The 14,027-nt window shown below is 43.2% G+C and overlaps 1 protein-coding gene across 1 annotated transcript in view; it reads left to right on the top strand.

Moving 5' to 3' along the window:
* cacna1g (calcium channel, voltage-dependent, T type, alpha 1G subunit) overlaps positions 1–14,027 on the top strand; it is a 135,024-nt gene that overhangs the window by 76,008 nt on the left and 44,989 nt on the right. The window contains 8 exon segments of the mRNA XM_051066268.1: positions 105–194; positions 196–441; positions 940–1,119; positions 1,359–1,459; positions 5,882–6,005; positions 9,608–9,646; positions 9,648–9,677; positions 11,965–12,149. Coding sequence (XP_050922225.1) covers positions 105–194; positions 196–441; positions 940–1,119; positions 1,359–1,459; positions 5,882–6,005; positions 9,608–9,646; positions 9,648–9,677; positions 11,965–12,149 — 995 coding nt within the window.

Genomic DNA, 14,027 nt, shown 5'->3' with positions numbered 1-14,027 from the left:
TAGACACAAGATCAACACTTTTAACACACAGTCCCTGTTGTAATTCTTTTTCTTTCTGCTGGTCTTTATCACTTTGTCCTCCATTTGCCATCCTCCTGCTCCAGACCAGTGCCCGGAGCTCTTCTCCCTATGCCCCGTGGAGCTCTGGAAGCGGCTGGACCAGCCGGCGATCCAGCTACAACAGCCAGGGTCGCTGCCCCATCGCTCAAACGCCAGAAGCGGCAGTCCGGGGAGCGGCGCTCGCTCCTCTCTGGGGAGGGCGGCTCCAGCTCGGAAGAAGGGGAGGGTGGAGGGGAAGGAGGTGGGTTGATGGAGGATGATGACACCTCTCTGGCCAGGACGGACTCCATGTCGCAGTCACAGAGAGGTCCCCGACATCGGAGGATGGAGTCAGTGGAGACTCGGAGCTCCATGGATTTGCCACCTGATGCTCTGCTACAGGTAGACCCCCTGCTCCCTCCACCAGTGTCTAACTCTGACTGATCTCTAGAGTATTGTTAAAAGTGTGACACTTGACTTGAAGCAGCAACAAAATTGTCTGGATTAACACCAAAGCTCTTCAAACTGCAGGTCCTGCTCTCTTGACAGTTGTAATTTTTAGAGTGCATCTTAAAATTATATTGTCGGTTTTTTATGGCATTCTTCTTTGTTGCCTTGACTGGAGTGTTATTCCTATTCACAGCTCTAAGCTATCAGAAAATGCAACAGTGAACTCAGCTTGCTACTCATGAAAGTGTGGGAAAAAACACAACACTGCCAAATACAACTGTAGAACTTTCATTCATACATATTTATACCCAGACTCAGTCCTCAGAAAAGTGGTATACTAGCACTGATCATGATCTAAGAAAGGCTATCTGGGAGGCAGATTTATTGATTTTATACTTAACATCAGTTAAGAGAAATAATGACGCTATAGCTTCCTTTTCACCTGTGTAGGTACCCTACCTGTACCGCTCAGCCAGTATGCACAGCTCCAGACCCCCCTCTCTGGGCCACTTGCGGCCCACAGAGCACAGCGACTGCAATGGAAAAGGCTCTCTATCAGTTTTGGGGCCAACACACGTCTCATTAGAAGACAACACCGAAGATGAAAATGCAGAGGAGGAGCCCAGCCTGGTCAGTCTGGAGTGCTTGCTTGTTGTTTTATATCTGTCTTTTTGAATGAACATTTCCTGCCAATTCCTAAAACGCCTGAGGATGACTAAGTTAATTAACCAGTTAATGTGCATGAACTGAGTATGTATCAATAAAACAGTGTCTTCTATCTGTGGAGAATGATTGTGTATCACAATATGAAACAGGAAATTGTGCACTTATGAATAATGAATGTACTATCCACCTCTTTCTCCCTGCAGGGTCGTTTTGCAAGATTGTTCCGCTGGCTGGAGAAGAAGCAGCCAGAGTGGTGTCGACAGAGAGACACCTGGTCACTCTACCTCTTCCCTCCAGACTCCAGGTAGTATTCACACCTCCACCCATCTCTATAACACAACATCTTCTCCTTGTGCTCAGTTTTGCAGTTCCTCTTTTTACAAAATGGGCATTTTTACATATTCATGAAAGTTCTTGTTACACAGCACCCAGAGAGTTTGTTGTTTCTTCCTCCTGTGGCTGTTAAATTAAGCTGTGTGTTTTAAAATGAAATAAAATATTCAGTCTAAGCAGCTACACAACACTTTTTAAATGATGGTTTTTGTTTTAAGTGTACAGGAAAAGACTGAGCCATCTTCTTTACAAGAAAAGGATTCTTAACTTTGCCTTTGACTGACATCCTGTAATGCTGACTGTAATGGCAAAGTGTTTTTCACCGCAATGTGAATGCAGCATTTTTTCCCCCTCCCTTTCTATATCAGCTATTCCCTCCCACATTCTCACTTCAGATGTCTCTTTTATCTGCACATTTCTGCCATGTCAGGGGTGAGTAAGCGGGAGCAGAGGGAGGAAGGGAGTTTCTCCTACTGAGTGCTGCGCGTTATCTCAGCCACGTGCCGAATCCATCGCTTCCCACCCTCCCTCGCCCCCTCCTCCTTCACTCCTCCTCCGCTTCTGGGGCTTTGATCCCTGCTGTCTGTTTGGAGGATGTGGCTGTGAAGGCAACACCGAGCAAAATGCTGGCCCCCAGCCTGCCGCCACAGCACCACAACATGCTAATTAAACATCAAACAGCTAGCCCCCCACCCACCCAATGGGAACTTAAGGAGCTATTTTGCTATTGCTACATAGCCAACATTAGCATTAACAGCTGTTTACTTACCAGTCTAGAGGGATGGTTGTGAGTTCAGCATCAAACTTCATTCCTGTCTCCATCAGTGGGAAGCAATGCTTTGCCTCTAGTGCTATCACCAGCTAGCCTGGCCCGGTCCACCAGTCTCTAACCACTGTAGAGCTCAGACTGAGTGAAACTGAAAATCATTGTTGTCTGTGTGTATATACCTCTAGGATGTGTTTTGACTCATCAGTTTTTTAATTGGCATAATGATGGTGATGCTGATAATTTGATTGGTGCAGTATCTGTGTGGGTGGGCACAGGCAGGCAGGTAACCAGCTGGTGGCCGATGTTGTTAGCCATTGCTAAATGAATTTGAGCCCTTTCAAAAGTTGCTGATGATTCTCCGTTCTGCTGGCCTTATTACATAATTTGGAAAAGGTTAATAGGAAAGCTCCCTGTAGTCTGTTATTGTCAGAGTATTAAGAAAACTGAAGGCGCTTGGCTCAAACCGGGCTTCTAGCTGGCTTTCAATCACAGCAGGCTACGAGGTTTGGCCGTCGCTGAGAGTGACACCGAGGACACAGGCTCTGCGTGGCTGCCCGTTCTGGCCTTGAACCACGACAGGCACCCGCCTGTGCTCACAATCACATCAAGAGACAGCAGCGTAGTGGGAGGCCGGAGTCCAGCGGCATTCACACGAACCTGAGTTCACCTCAACCTGCCTTTGTGCTCACTGTTGTTACCGCTGCTACTGCTGATTACTGCAGGGGAAGTTTTTAATGAGCGGCAGAGTGGGCCGGCTTTGTAGGCATACTGTGATCCAGTCACTGCGATTAGATACATTCGCCACGAGAATGGGCTGTGTAACAACAGTGGTCTCAACATGGGGACCAGGGCTGTACAGGGCTCGCTGGGGGTTGTGCATGTGCTCCCCTGTACAGTACATGAGTAGATTATGTGGAACTGGAGTCAAGTTTGAGCAGCAAATAATAAGATGGAGATAAGAATAGAACAAATAGACAGCAGGGAGAATGTTTCAGAATTACAGTAAATAGTGAACGTAATGATCTGTGACATCTTTATGTCTAAGTGTGTGTTGCTACTCTTTAAGCACATAGCCTATATTTGAAGAAAACATCAACTGTACTATGCATCTGTCGGCTCTTCCCTGGGTCCAGTCACCCATCACACAGGAAGTGATGCTGTTTGTGTCTCTGGTTGGTTTGCATGTACGGGAGGAGAACTGGGTAATTAGCGTGAGCAGCTCTCATCTTTTCTTTTCACTCTGCTCAAAGAGGTCGTGCCTGAGCTGCACCACCAACAGAAACACTTCAGCAGAGGATCCAAGCAAACATGTCGCCCTACTGCCTGCACTGCTGAAGTGACAGCTGATGTATTTTTTGTGGAGTGATTTCAAGATTCAAATTCAGAATGAGATGAGATGGATGGAACATACTGAGGAAAAATTGTCAAAATGTATAGATTTACAACTTTAAATGAGGGAATCTGTAGGTTAATTGTGTTTAGACACAGTTTGTGACATAGAAAAGTATAAAACTAAGAGTAATCAATATTTAAGTCAGTTATGTCAGCTGTCATTCAGCAGCATTTTAAGCACTGATGCCCGAAAACTCAAAAGGTCAGTAAATATCATCAGAGGGGAAAACTTCAAACACTTGTCAAAATCTTTTTCTATAAACATCTGTGCATCAAGATGTCAGTGATTTTTTTAAATCCCAGGTCTGACAGCGGGTGTTTTTGCTTTTTGCTTGAGCTTGTGCGGTGACAGATTTTTCCTGAGGTTTTAGTGCAGGAAGTGTTTGTGATTCTCGGGGGCCATTTGAACTTGACATTAAAAGTTCCCAGCCAGACATTGGCCCTTCAAACCTCGGAGGAGGAGCTGTCACTGGAGGTGTGTGTTTGCCATGTGTCCTCCCTCCCTCCCTCCCTCCCCCGCCGGCTTGAGGAAAACACATGAATTCTTGAGCATCGCAGCTCTGGCGTGCAGATATCAAAGAGGAATTAGCTCATACGCTCTGTGTACTGTAGGAATAACAATCACCACAGTCAGATGACACACACACACACACACACACATGCACAGAGACTCAGCAAGTGTTGACACAGTGGTGTCTGCATTGCCAAATAAAGCCAAAAATCCAGATCTAAGCCGCACAATATTGACCCCCCACTGTATACTTAGACTGATATGAGCCATCAAAGCAGATTTGATGCACAGTTTAATCCCTTCTTCTGCCGTATGTAACAAGCGTTCCCTCTTTCTTTCTCTCTGTTGTTGCGAGCTAAAAGCCTGAGAACCTTTTCATGTAGGGTAATGAAAGTCAGGCATAATTAATGACTTCTAATTCTACAGTGGTTCATTACAGAGTTACAGTATGTGAGACAAGCTCTCTTAAATTGAATGAGATCTTTCATTACTTGTAAAGAGTGTGTGTCAGTAAATGTTCCCGTACAGTATGTGATATTGCTTTAGGTTTTATACGACATGCCTGGACTGACCCTACTGAGTATTTCCATTACATGCTTCTTATACTCCACTTCAAGTGAGTGGGAGTAAAAGCTTTTAAGACGACTTTACAGATTAAGATTTTACATACAGAACATATGATGAGTTTATAAATATCGTTCACTGTTGTAGATTAAGCTGCTGCACAGTATATTAAATAGGTATAACTGGCTCCATCTCAACCAGCAGCAACAGTAGAAGCTTTATCATTTGAACACATTAGTACAACAATATGATATATCATGGTATATAGGTTACATTTTTCCATATTATGACTACTTTTATTTTACTTTAGGTACGTGTTGTTAATAGTACTTGAATACTTTTATTTAGGTGACGTTTTCAGTCCAGGACTTTGACTTGTACTTGAACCAACAGGTCTGACGTTATATCAAAGACATCTGTGTACACAACACAAGATGTCTCCTGCTCCATTCTCAGTGTGTGTGCACGTTAAAGTTTCCAGTGTTGGACCGTAGTTTGTCCTCTGAAGTAGCTGTGACAGAATCATGCACATACGTACGCACCTTAAACTGAGATTTACAGTGAGCACTGAGAAACTTTCCCTCTCAGCAGATGAATGTGGAAACAGTCTTCTGGTGTCAAACTGTGCTCATACTTCACTCTGCACGGTGAAGCTAACATCAAGAATTAACAATAGGGGAAACACAGTCTGACTGGAGGGGACTTTAAGTAAAGGATCTGAATACTTCCACCACTAATAATCAATATCCACACGAGGTATTTAGATTTTGTTTGTGTCCTTTTCTCTGGCTCATCACTGTCACCGTTGCCAGACTGCTCCTGTTTAATAATGTATCCCAGTTGTGTGTTTCCTGTTAGTTAGCTACAAGTGTTTTAACCATAGCTCACTCACTGTGACCCACCCCCCACCCACTCATTAGGCATGTGGGTTATAGACTGACAGCAGGGGCAGGGAGGGTTGTTCAGTTTGTCTTCTAGACAGCTCCTCTGCCCCGGCTCTGTGCCATTTCACAGGGGTACTTATGTTTTCTGGGAGGAGGCTTTGCTTCAAAGGCTAAAGTCGTCATACCAAAACACACACTTGTTGCAACACTTGCTTGTTTCAGCTGCATACCATATGTGAAGTCCCATTTCCAGTGTCACTTTTTCTCTCTCAGGTTTCGGATCCTGTGTAATAAGATCATCACCCACAAGATGTTTGACCACATTGTGCTGGTCATCATCTTCCTCAACTGCATCACTATCGCCATGGAGAGGCCTCGCATCGACCCCACCAGCGCTGTGAGTCTCAAATACAATCACTGACTCTTCCCTCTGTAAAGTCTGTAAAAATGCACTTCAGCGTGATGCCTTCACAGTCTTTAATGACAAACACAAATAGAAACTGGGAAAAAGGAAAGACAGGCAGGGAGACACACACCCATATAGACAAAGATATAGAAACAGAACTTCCTGAGATGTGTGTGTGTAGAATAAAGAAACTCGCTGCCGGCTCAAAAAAGTTCAAACGGAAATAGAGAAAAAAGGGAGAAAGTACCTGTCAGCAAATCCAACCTTGATGGCTCTTCAAACACACACTTGCACAAAAACAGAATTACTACAGTAGTTTGTTCTCCACAGAGAAATGGAGTGGAACACTGTGTAAGAAGGGAACCACTCCTGAGCCGGTAGCTTTGGCTAATGTGTGCTATACCTCAGTATCTACTGCACTGCATCATCCACACCATCACCTACAAAGCTGATGCACCATCCTGTCAGATAGAAGGAGCACTGGCTTGGTGCCTTACAGCAACACACCCTGCTTCTAGCAATAGCAGCAGAACACAGCCCAGCAGCTCCACGCATAAATACAATAATTATCACTGTTTGATTTTTTTTCTCACTGAGCGAGGTGCTCCGTGGTTGGGCCTAATTGCGGTTCGGTCTCACTGGAACGCTCCGTTCTGCTTGTTTTGCGACTGAAACACGGAGGAGACAGTGCTGTTGTAATTGATTCAATTATCTGTGGGCTGGCGTACGTGGCTAATGTCCAGGAAAGGAGATGTTTAACAAATGGAGGCCACCCCACAGGCCACCCTGTCTCATCAGGGCAGAGTGATCACACACACACACACACACACACACACAACCATACAATCGCAAGCAAAAGTACAAAATCCACGACAGCAGCCGCAGTAACTTTCAGATCAGAGAACAGTGTTTACAGATGCACATATATTGTGTCATCTTCCTGCCATGGCCGCCTTGTCCAGTCTGCACCCTGAGGCCATTACTGAAATGAGATGGAAATGTGTGACGCAGTAAGCAGCCCCAAACAAGCGAATGAGCAGTTTGGAGCTGTGACTGTCACTGCTCCAGATCTCATTTGCCCGGGTGGTCATCGCATGATGCTATTTGTTTGTCCGTGTGGGTTGTCTTGAATTAATGAAGCCGATTGTGAATCGATTTCCACTCGCTGATTCTGTTTTGGTCTGTGTATAACAACCGGACATGTATAATTTATCACTGCGCTGCTACTCGTTTGAAGTACCTGCTTTACATCACCCCGTGGTGCCAGCCTGACAGGAGACACATGTTATATTCCTTAAATAGAAATGTAGTCATTGTTACAGAGATAAAATGTTTTAGTCACAACATTTTAGTGTGGAATGCAGCCTGAATAATTAGTTTATTGTCCTGGAAGTTATGTCACACACTTTGAATTTGGCTCACAGTCCATGGCTGTTTTGGTTTGGTGCTGTAGGTTGCCTGGATACTGTCTTCCTGTAGCTCAGTGGAAATGATTGGGGATGATTATACCGCCTATTATGATTTATTATTTCTAATTGAGCTAAAGGACAATACATCACTGTCTAGAGTTCTAAATTAAATTATATCGACATCAACAGTATAAAATACCATTAATCTAAGTTTTCAGCAGCCACGTCATCTGCTCCAGACAACATTAAGATAGAGAGATGGCGCTACAGACTGGACAGTGATGGAAGCACTCCACAAGGTGTGGGTTGACTCTTGTTTTCTGTCAGTGCAGGAATACAGTAAGGGACTGTAATTGCAGAAATGGAAGATGCAATCATTATACAATTGTAGGATTGTAGTTTCTTAAAACTCAAGACAGACACTGACCCTTTCAGGTATGTGGGGCTTCCAGTGTACAATGCCTAATGGTGCTTTTGCCACTCAAGATTCCTACTGGAAGTGCCTGGTATTTGGTATTGTTTTCACTGGCGCGTAGCTAAGCAAAGTGCCTCTCAGTTTAAGTCATAGCTGGCCTCTGCCATCGCGCTCAGCATTACTTCAAAAGAGGCAGAGCTGGAATAAGCTCTTCAGGGTGGTGGCTTCTCTGAGCTGTGGTCAGACAAACTGGATGCCAGGCGCTGAACCGGGAATAATACCACCGCCATTACTGATGAGGAATGAGAGGCGAGAGGGAGGTTTTGTCCTCCTGCTGAGGGAGCTCTGGATTTCACTGACTGTCTGTTAAAATCTGTTTCTTTCAAACTTGCGCTAAAAATACACACGAGCTGTAAAGGAAGCACCCACTGCACACAAAGAGAGAATTCTGTTGGCTAGCAAGCTAAAATGTGAACAGCTATTTATAATATCTCAGCCTAGAAGAGTTTAAGTTAAGACAAAAAAATGTTCCCATAGGTCGTTCACAGCAGCCAAAATGTCTACAGCTGTTTGCATACAGTATTTCAGTTAGCAAGTCATTTTTCTTAGCATGCCAGAGCTAAGTTATAGGCTACAGCTGCTAATGTTATTGTTTACACTAAACTCAACAGCATATTATAGGAAACTAGTGAGTTTATGTCTCCTTCAGGCGTAGGCCTTCACTGTAAATTTTCAGTGGCAGCATCTACATCCTCTCCTCTTTCATTCCCTACCACATGCCTGTTAGTTTATAATGAATGAAAGCATGAAGAGCCGTTCACAGAGGCCAGGAATGGCTGCTGTCAAGCCTGGAATTTATAAACCCTCTCAACAGCAGCATTCCCAGTGATGTCATGCCTGACATTCCCAGAGACTTCACAAAAATCGCTGCAGGACTGCCATCTCTGTGTTTATGTGTGTGTGTGTGTGTGTTTTTGTGTTCCTCGGAGCATGTGTGATGGTAGTCGGAGGCCGTGGGAAAGGCAGCCACCTACACCCACTCACAGACGCACACACACGCACACACTCACACACATACATTACATAGAAAATCAGTGGCAGGACAGGGTCGTGTCTCCTCAGGCAGAGGGGAAGTAGGGTAAATAAGCAGTCGCTGAAGGGGATCTTATTCTTGCTAGCCTGCTTGTTTTCTCTCCTCAGCCCTTGTTTAGCTCAGTAAATAGGCTCCCATCCTCTCCTGCGAGGACACACACCACTGAGCCATGCTGCCTCAGGCAACAGCGAAGCATTGATGTACAGTGATGCGAATGTGTCGAATAGCTCGTTCCTGATGATGTTTGTGTTGTTGTGCAGTTGCAGTTTATCTCTGATGAAAAAATAATGGACATGCTCGCTTCATTGGAGAAAATGTCAATTTCAGCCTTAAATTCTTGTGTCCCACAGGTGATAATACATCACTTACTCCCAGTGCAGTGCATCTGCAGCACCAAAAAAAATAAATAAATAAAATCATATGCTTTGTTTAAATCTGTGGTGTAAACTTTATGATTGCCTGCCAGCCATCATTAGTGAGTGGAAGAGGGATGTTTGTTCAAAGATGTTTTCAGTATGAGGAAAAACAGCTCCCTCATACATCATTCATCTGTACACCACATCAGTTTAGAAGCATACAAAGAACAAACACAGTAGAAAAACATGCTTATAACTCATTAGAACCATTAGCATGTGCATTATCTCAGCCAGGTCTCTCTCCTCTTTTTGTTCGGCAGGAGCGGCTCTTCCTCACATTGTCCAACTACATCTTCACAGGCGATCTTCGTGGCTGAGATGACTGTAAAGGTAAGAGACTGTAGCTGTAAAAGGTGATCTTTTATAGAGCAGAAATTAGACTCAAAATTATCACAAATGCATGTTCCAATCCACACACAAACACCAAGCAATTTGAACACATGTAAAACAATTTTACAAATATACACATCACAGCCTGAAGGATTTTTTAACACAGATTTTTCACTTGAACTTGAATCCTATGGTCTGTTTCTTCTTATGATTATTCTTATACAGGTGTATGTATTTTGCATTCTTTCATGAAGTCATCACTGACCTCTGTTCTTACTAACTCAGCTGACATCAGCTCTTTTGCCCTGAAATGTTTGGTATCTGAGGATATTTTGGTACCATAAAAACACTGGTTGCCTCACATCCAGACCTCTCATTTCTCCCGAGCTTTGAAAGAAACAAGATGTGACACATCTGTGTTCACTCACAATGTAAAATTTTTGCATAAGATGGAGAAACCTGACCCAGACTCCAAAAACCAGCTCAGACACAAAGCTGCAGAGAAAATAGTGTCTGCCTGATACCCGTGTGTACTGTAAGCCCCCAAAACACAAAAGGAAACAGAGTTAAGAGGTAGGAAAGGGGGAGGAAGGGAGGAAGAGAATGAGAGAATGAGACTCAAGCAGACAGTTAACACACACAGTGCGCACACACACTCTCAGGGCTGTTTCATAATGCTAAGCGGAGGATTGTCTCGCCAGTATTCAAATGGGCCAGCTCTGAATGGAGGTCCGTGCAGGCGTGGGCAGGAGCGAGCGGAGGCAGAGGGGAGGAAAGTTCATGGGTGTCACTCATTCAAAGCCTCTGTCTCTATTTTTGGCCCCGGTGCAATTGCCGGACACACACACACACACACACACACACACACACACATACACACAGTACTGGTTGTATGTATAATTTGATTTCCAAATAATCTCTTTAGGAGAAGTGATGACTGGCTTCAAGTTCAACATTTATCATGTAATTAACATAATGTTCTACATAAGGAGTTGTGCCATGTTGGAAAAGGAACTAAGCACATGCACTCCAATACTCTACCTGAATTTATACTTTGTACTTTTAACTGCACCACATTTATTTGATCAGTCTTTTACTTTTCAAGTCACTTTTCATTTTCCAGTCTGCTTGGTGATGATTCACATGTCTTTATTTCCCCTCTAAACTTCTGAGATGGTTTTATTTAGATAACTGCTTCAGGCCCAAAGAGGTTAATGCTACAAATGAGGTGGAGTAAAAATAAAAGAGAACATTTCTGTAATTATTAAAGTAATTAAACAACAAGAATCAGGAGAATGAGATGAGTATAATCATAGGTTTTAGAAAACCCTTGGTCCTCAGCTGAGATTGAGTAATGACTAGCAGTGCCTCGGCGGAGGACTCCAGGTCAGAAGATCTCAGAGGAAGCCTTAAAAGTCATCAATAAAATCTTACAATGAATTCTAAAGTTTACCAATGAAGAGAAGCTTAAAATAGTGAGACGTCTTTACCGCTGCATCTTGGGCAAGCTGTAATTCATGTAGACTCTGTTGGCTCAGACATGTATAGAGATAGTTAGCAGTAGAGTAGCATGAATATTCAGGTAAAAGTTTCGATGTAACAAAGCGTGTGCAAAGTGAAGAGTCATTGAAGCTGTCTGGATTGTCACAGAGACCTGTCTGTGTTCGTATAGTTTGATGGAACTTTGATGATTCCCCAGACACATTATTCATATACAGTATCCACTGTTATGCATTTATTAGCATCAGCTAATGTAAATGATCTTCTATCTATCTATCTCCCTCTCTCTCATCTCCTCTGTTGCAGCAGGTGTTTAGAAATGCACGAAGCAAAAACTGGTGGTCTCTGCCTGATTTAATGAGTTTGTGCTAAAAAAACAAAGTCAGCCAGTCTCTATTATTTTCTAGAATGCAAATTGCTTTACAGGCAGAATAAATGATGAGTAGAACCTATAGAATTAGAAATGAGGTTTGGAAAGCTTGCAGCTTTTATGATCTTCGCTGCCAAGCTCCAAGTAAACAATCACTCTACAAAGTCAATAAGCTGTGCATGTGGGACACAAAGCATCAACTTCTAATAAATTCAAAAGATGCTTTGATTAAAAAACTCATCTGAAACTGCACAGACAAAAACAGATATTGAATCACCGATTCCTCTATTATTTTGATGTCATTTATATTTGTAGTTAATATTTAATGTACCAAACTAAATTGGTTCTGCAGCAGTTCACCCTCTGTGTTATTATGTCAATACCATTCATTCACTCTGGGTTCTTGTTTGTGTCCAGATCGTAGCTCTGGGCTGGTGTTTCGGGGACAAGGCCTATCTGAGGAGCAGCTGGAACATCCTGGATGGGATGTTGGTGATGATTTCTGTTATTGACATCCTGGTGTCGCTCATCTCCAACTCGGGCACCAAGATTCTGGGCATGCTCAGAGTGCTGAGGCTGCTGAGGACCCTGAGGCCGCTACGGTGAGTGACTCTCCCAGGGAGATGCTGAAAGACAGACAGGCCCTGAAACTGTTAATGAAATAAAGTCTTACCTTTATTATAATATGATCTTACACACTTCAGTAGTTGGACATACTTGGTTGGCAATGTTCTAAAGCCAATACCAACCCAACCCCATATACAGTATATGGGTTAGAATCTCTCTGTTTCCCAAACCCACGCGATGATAAAATCCCCCAACGTAGATATCTGTTTCAGATAGAGGTGGGAACAAACTGAGCTCAGCTTTGACATTTAGCTTTTGGGAAATGCGTGTGTATTTTTGTGCATGTGTGTGTAGGCATTTATTTTAAAGTCCATTCATGCGTGTGTTATTGTCAGCGTGTACACAATTGCACAGTTATGTTTATTTGAGCGGAAATAAGGCGGAAATCACCAATTTGGAGACTGTTTTTGTACTCATATCTCCAAATATGTCTGTGTGTGTGTGTGGGAGAGAGAGACAGAGAGAGAAAAGAACAATGTGTGTCTTTGTGTAATATTCAACGAGACTTTAAATGTGTGTGCAGTCCTTTAGTTTTATCCTCAGTGTGTGTGTGTGTGTGGCCATGTGTGTGGCTTCATGCGTGACTTGGCTCGCATGCTCGGTGTCTCATCTCATGAAGGGGAGCTCTCCGGGCTTTGCCCTCTCTTGAATATTTATCACAGCTCTCAGGAAGAGCACGAAAATCAAATATTCATTTTCATCCTGCCAACTTTACCCACTAAACACCGCTGATCTTCTTCCCTCTTCTTTTTGCTTTTTTAACTTTCACCTTTGACATGAAAGTGAAATCTGGTGCCGGCACTTCTTTTGCACTCTCTTACTTTCTTCTTTGAGCTCACACTGTAACGTTTGCTTATGTCAGGGAGGTAGTGGATTTGTACGTATCTGACATTGTGTTTATGTGTGTTTGTCGTATCATCATATTCTGTGTGTGCCTTTTTTAATCCAGCTAACTAAAAAAGTCTTATTCATGTTCCTGACCATCGTTCTGTCAATAATAACAACCAATGTAGATTCAAGTGTTTTACAACACATCAGCATCCCTCAGAGTTTGGTTCAGCTGCCATTGTGGTGATTAGTAGTTTAAAAACTAGTATTTTACATTAAACTGGCAAGTTCAATGTTAATGTGACATTTGAGAATAAACTTGCTGTAACACAAGAGGCTTTCTAATTAGATCTGGTGAAACTGTGACAAACAGAGCACTTGAAACGAGTACCTGATTCTCACTGCTGCTGAATTCTCTGTCTCTAAGTCATTCTGCTGTACACCCTGCCTTATTTAATCCCCAGAGGGCAGCAGGGCTGAGGCTGTATTAATGTCGAGTAGGGAAGGTTTTAAAGTCAGATTAGAAAATATGTAGCAATTACACTAGGAAATTGGACAAATTTTAAGTTTAGGGGAAATGTTCTCTGGAGCAAAGGGCAGCCATTTCTCCAGGGAGTGATGTCTTCAGTTTGAGGAAAATGCAAAATGGCAGAGGGAGAAATAGGATTAGGAAGACTGTATGAAAACAGGCAGAGAGTGAGTGAGGGAGAAACAGGAGAGGACTGGAAAAGAAAGAAAATAAAGGAAAGAGCTGAGCCTGGTAGGTTGGCTCTCTCCTCTGCTGAGGCTGCAGATGAGTTACAGGAAATCAATATTGTAAAATCAGTTTTTAAGGTAGTTAATAACTTTCAATCCAAAAGGAGGGGCACAGCATTAAAGGCTATAGCAATATTAAGCTTTTACTGTGCTGCTCTACAGTATGGCTGTTTTAGTGTGGACTGCTGGAGCTTGTAATCCTGGCGGAGATAATTGGGTCTGGTCAATATGGAGTGGAATTACTGCTCAGTTACAACAAACATACCTTT

This window comes from Lates calcarifer, linkage group LG23 (assembly GCF_001640805.2).
Source record: "Lates calcarifer isolate ASB-BC8 linkage group LG23, TLL_Latcal_v3, whole genome shotgun sequence".
Lineage (NCBI taxonomy): Eukaryota > Metazoa > Chordata > Actinopteri > Centropomidae > Lates > Lates calcarifer.
This window is presented reverse-complemented; position numbering and strand designations above follow the sequence as displayed.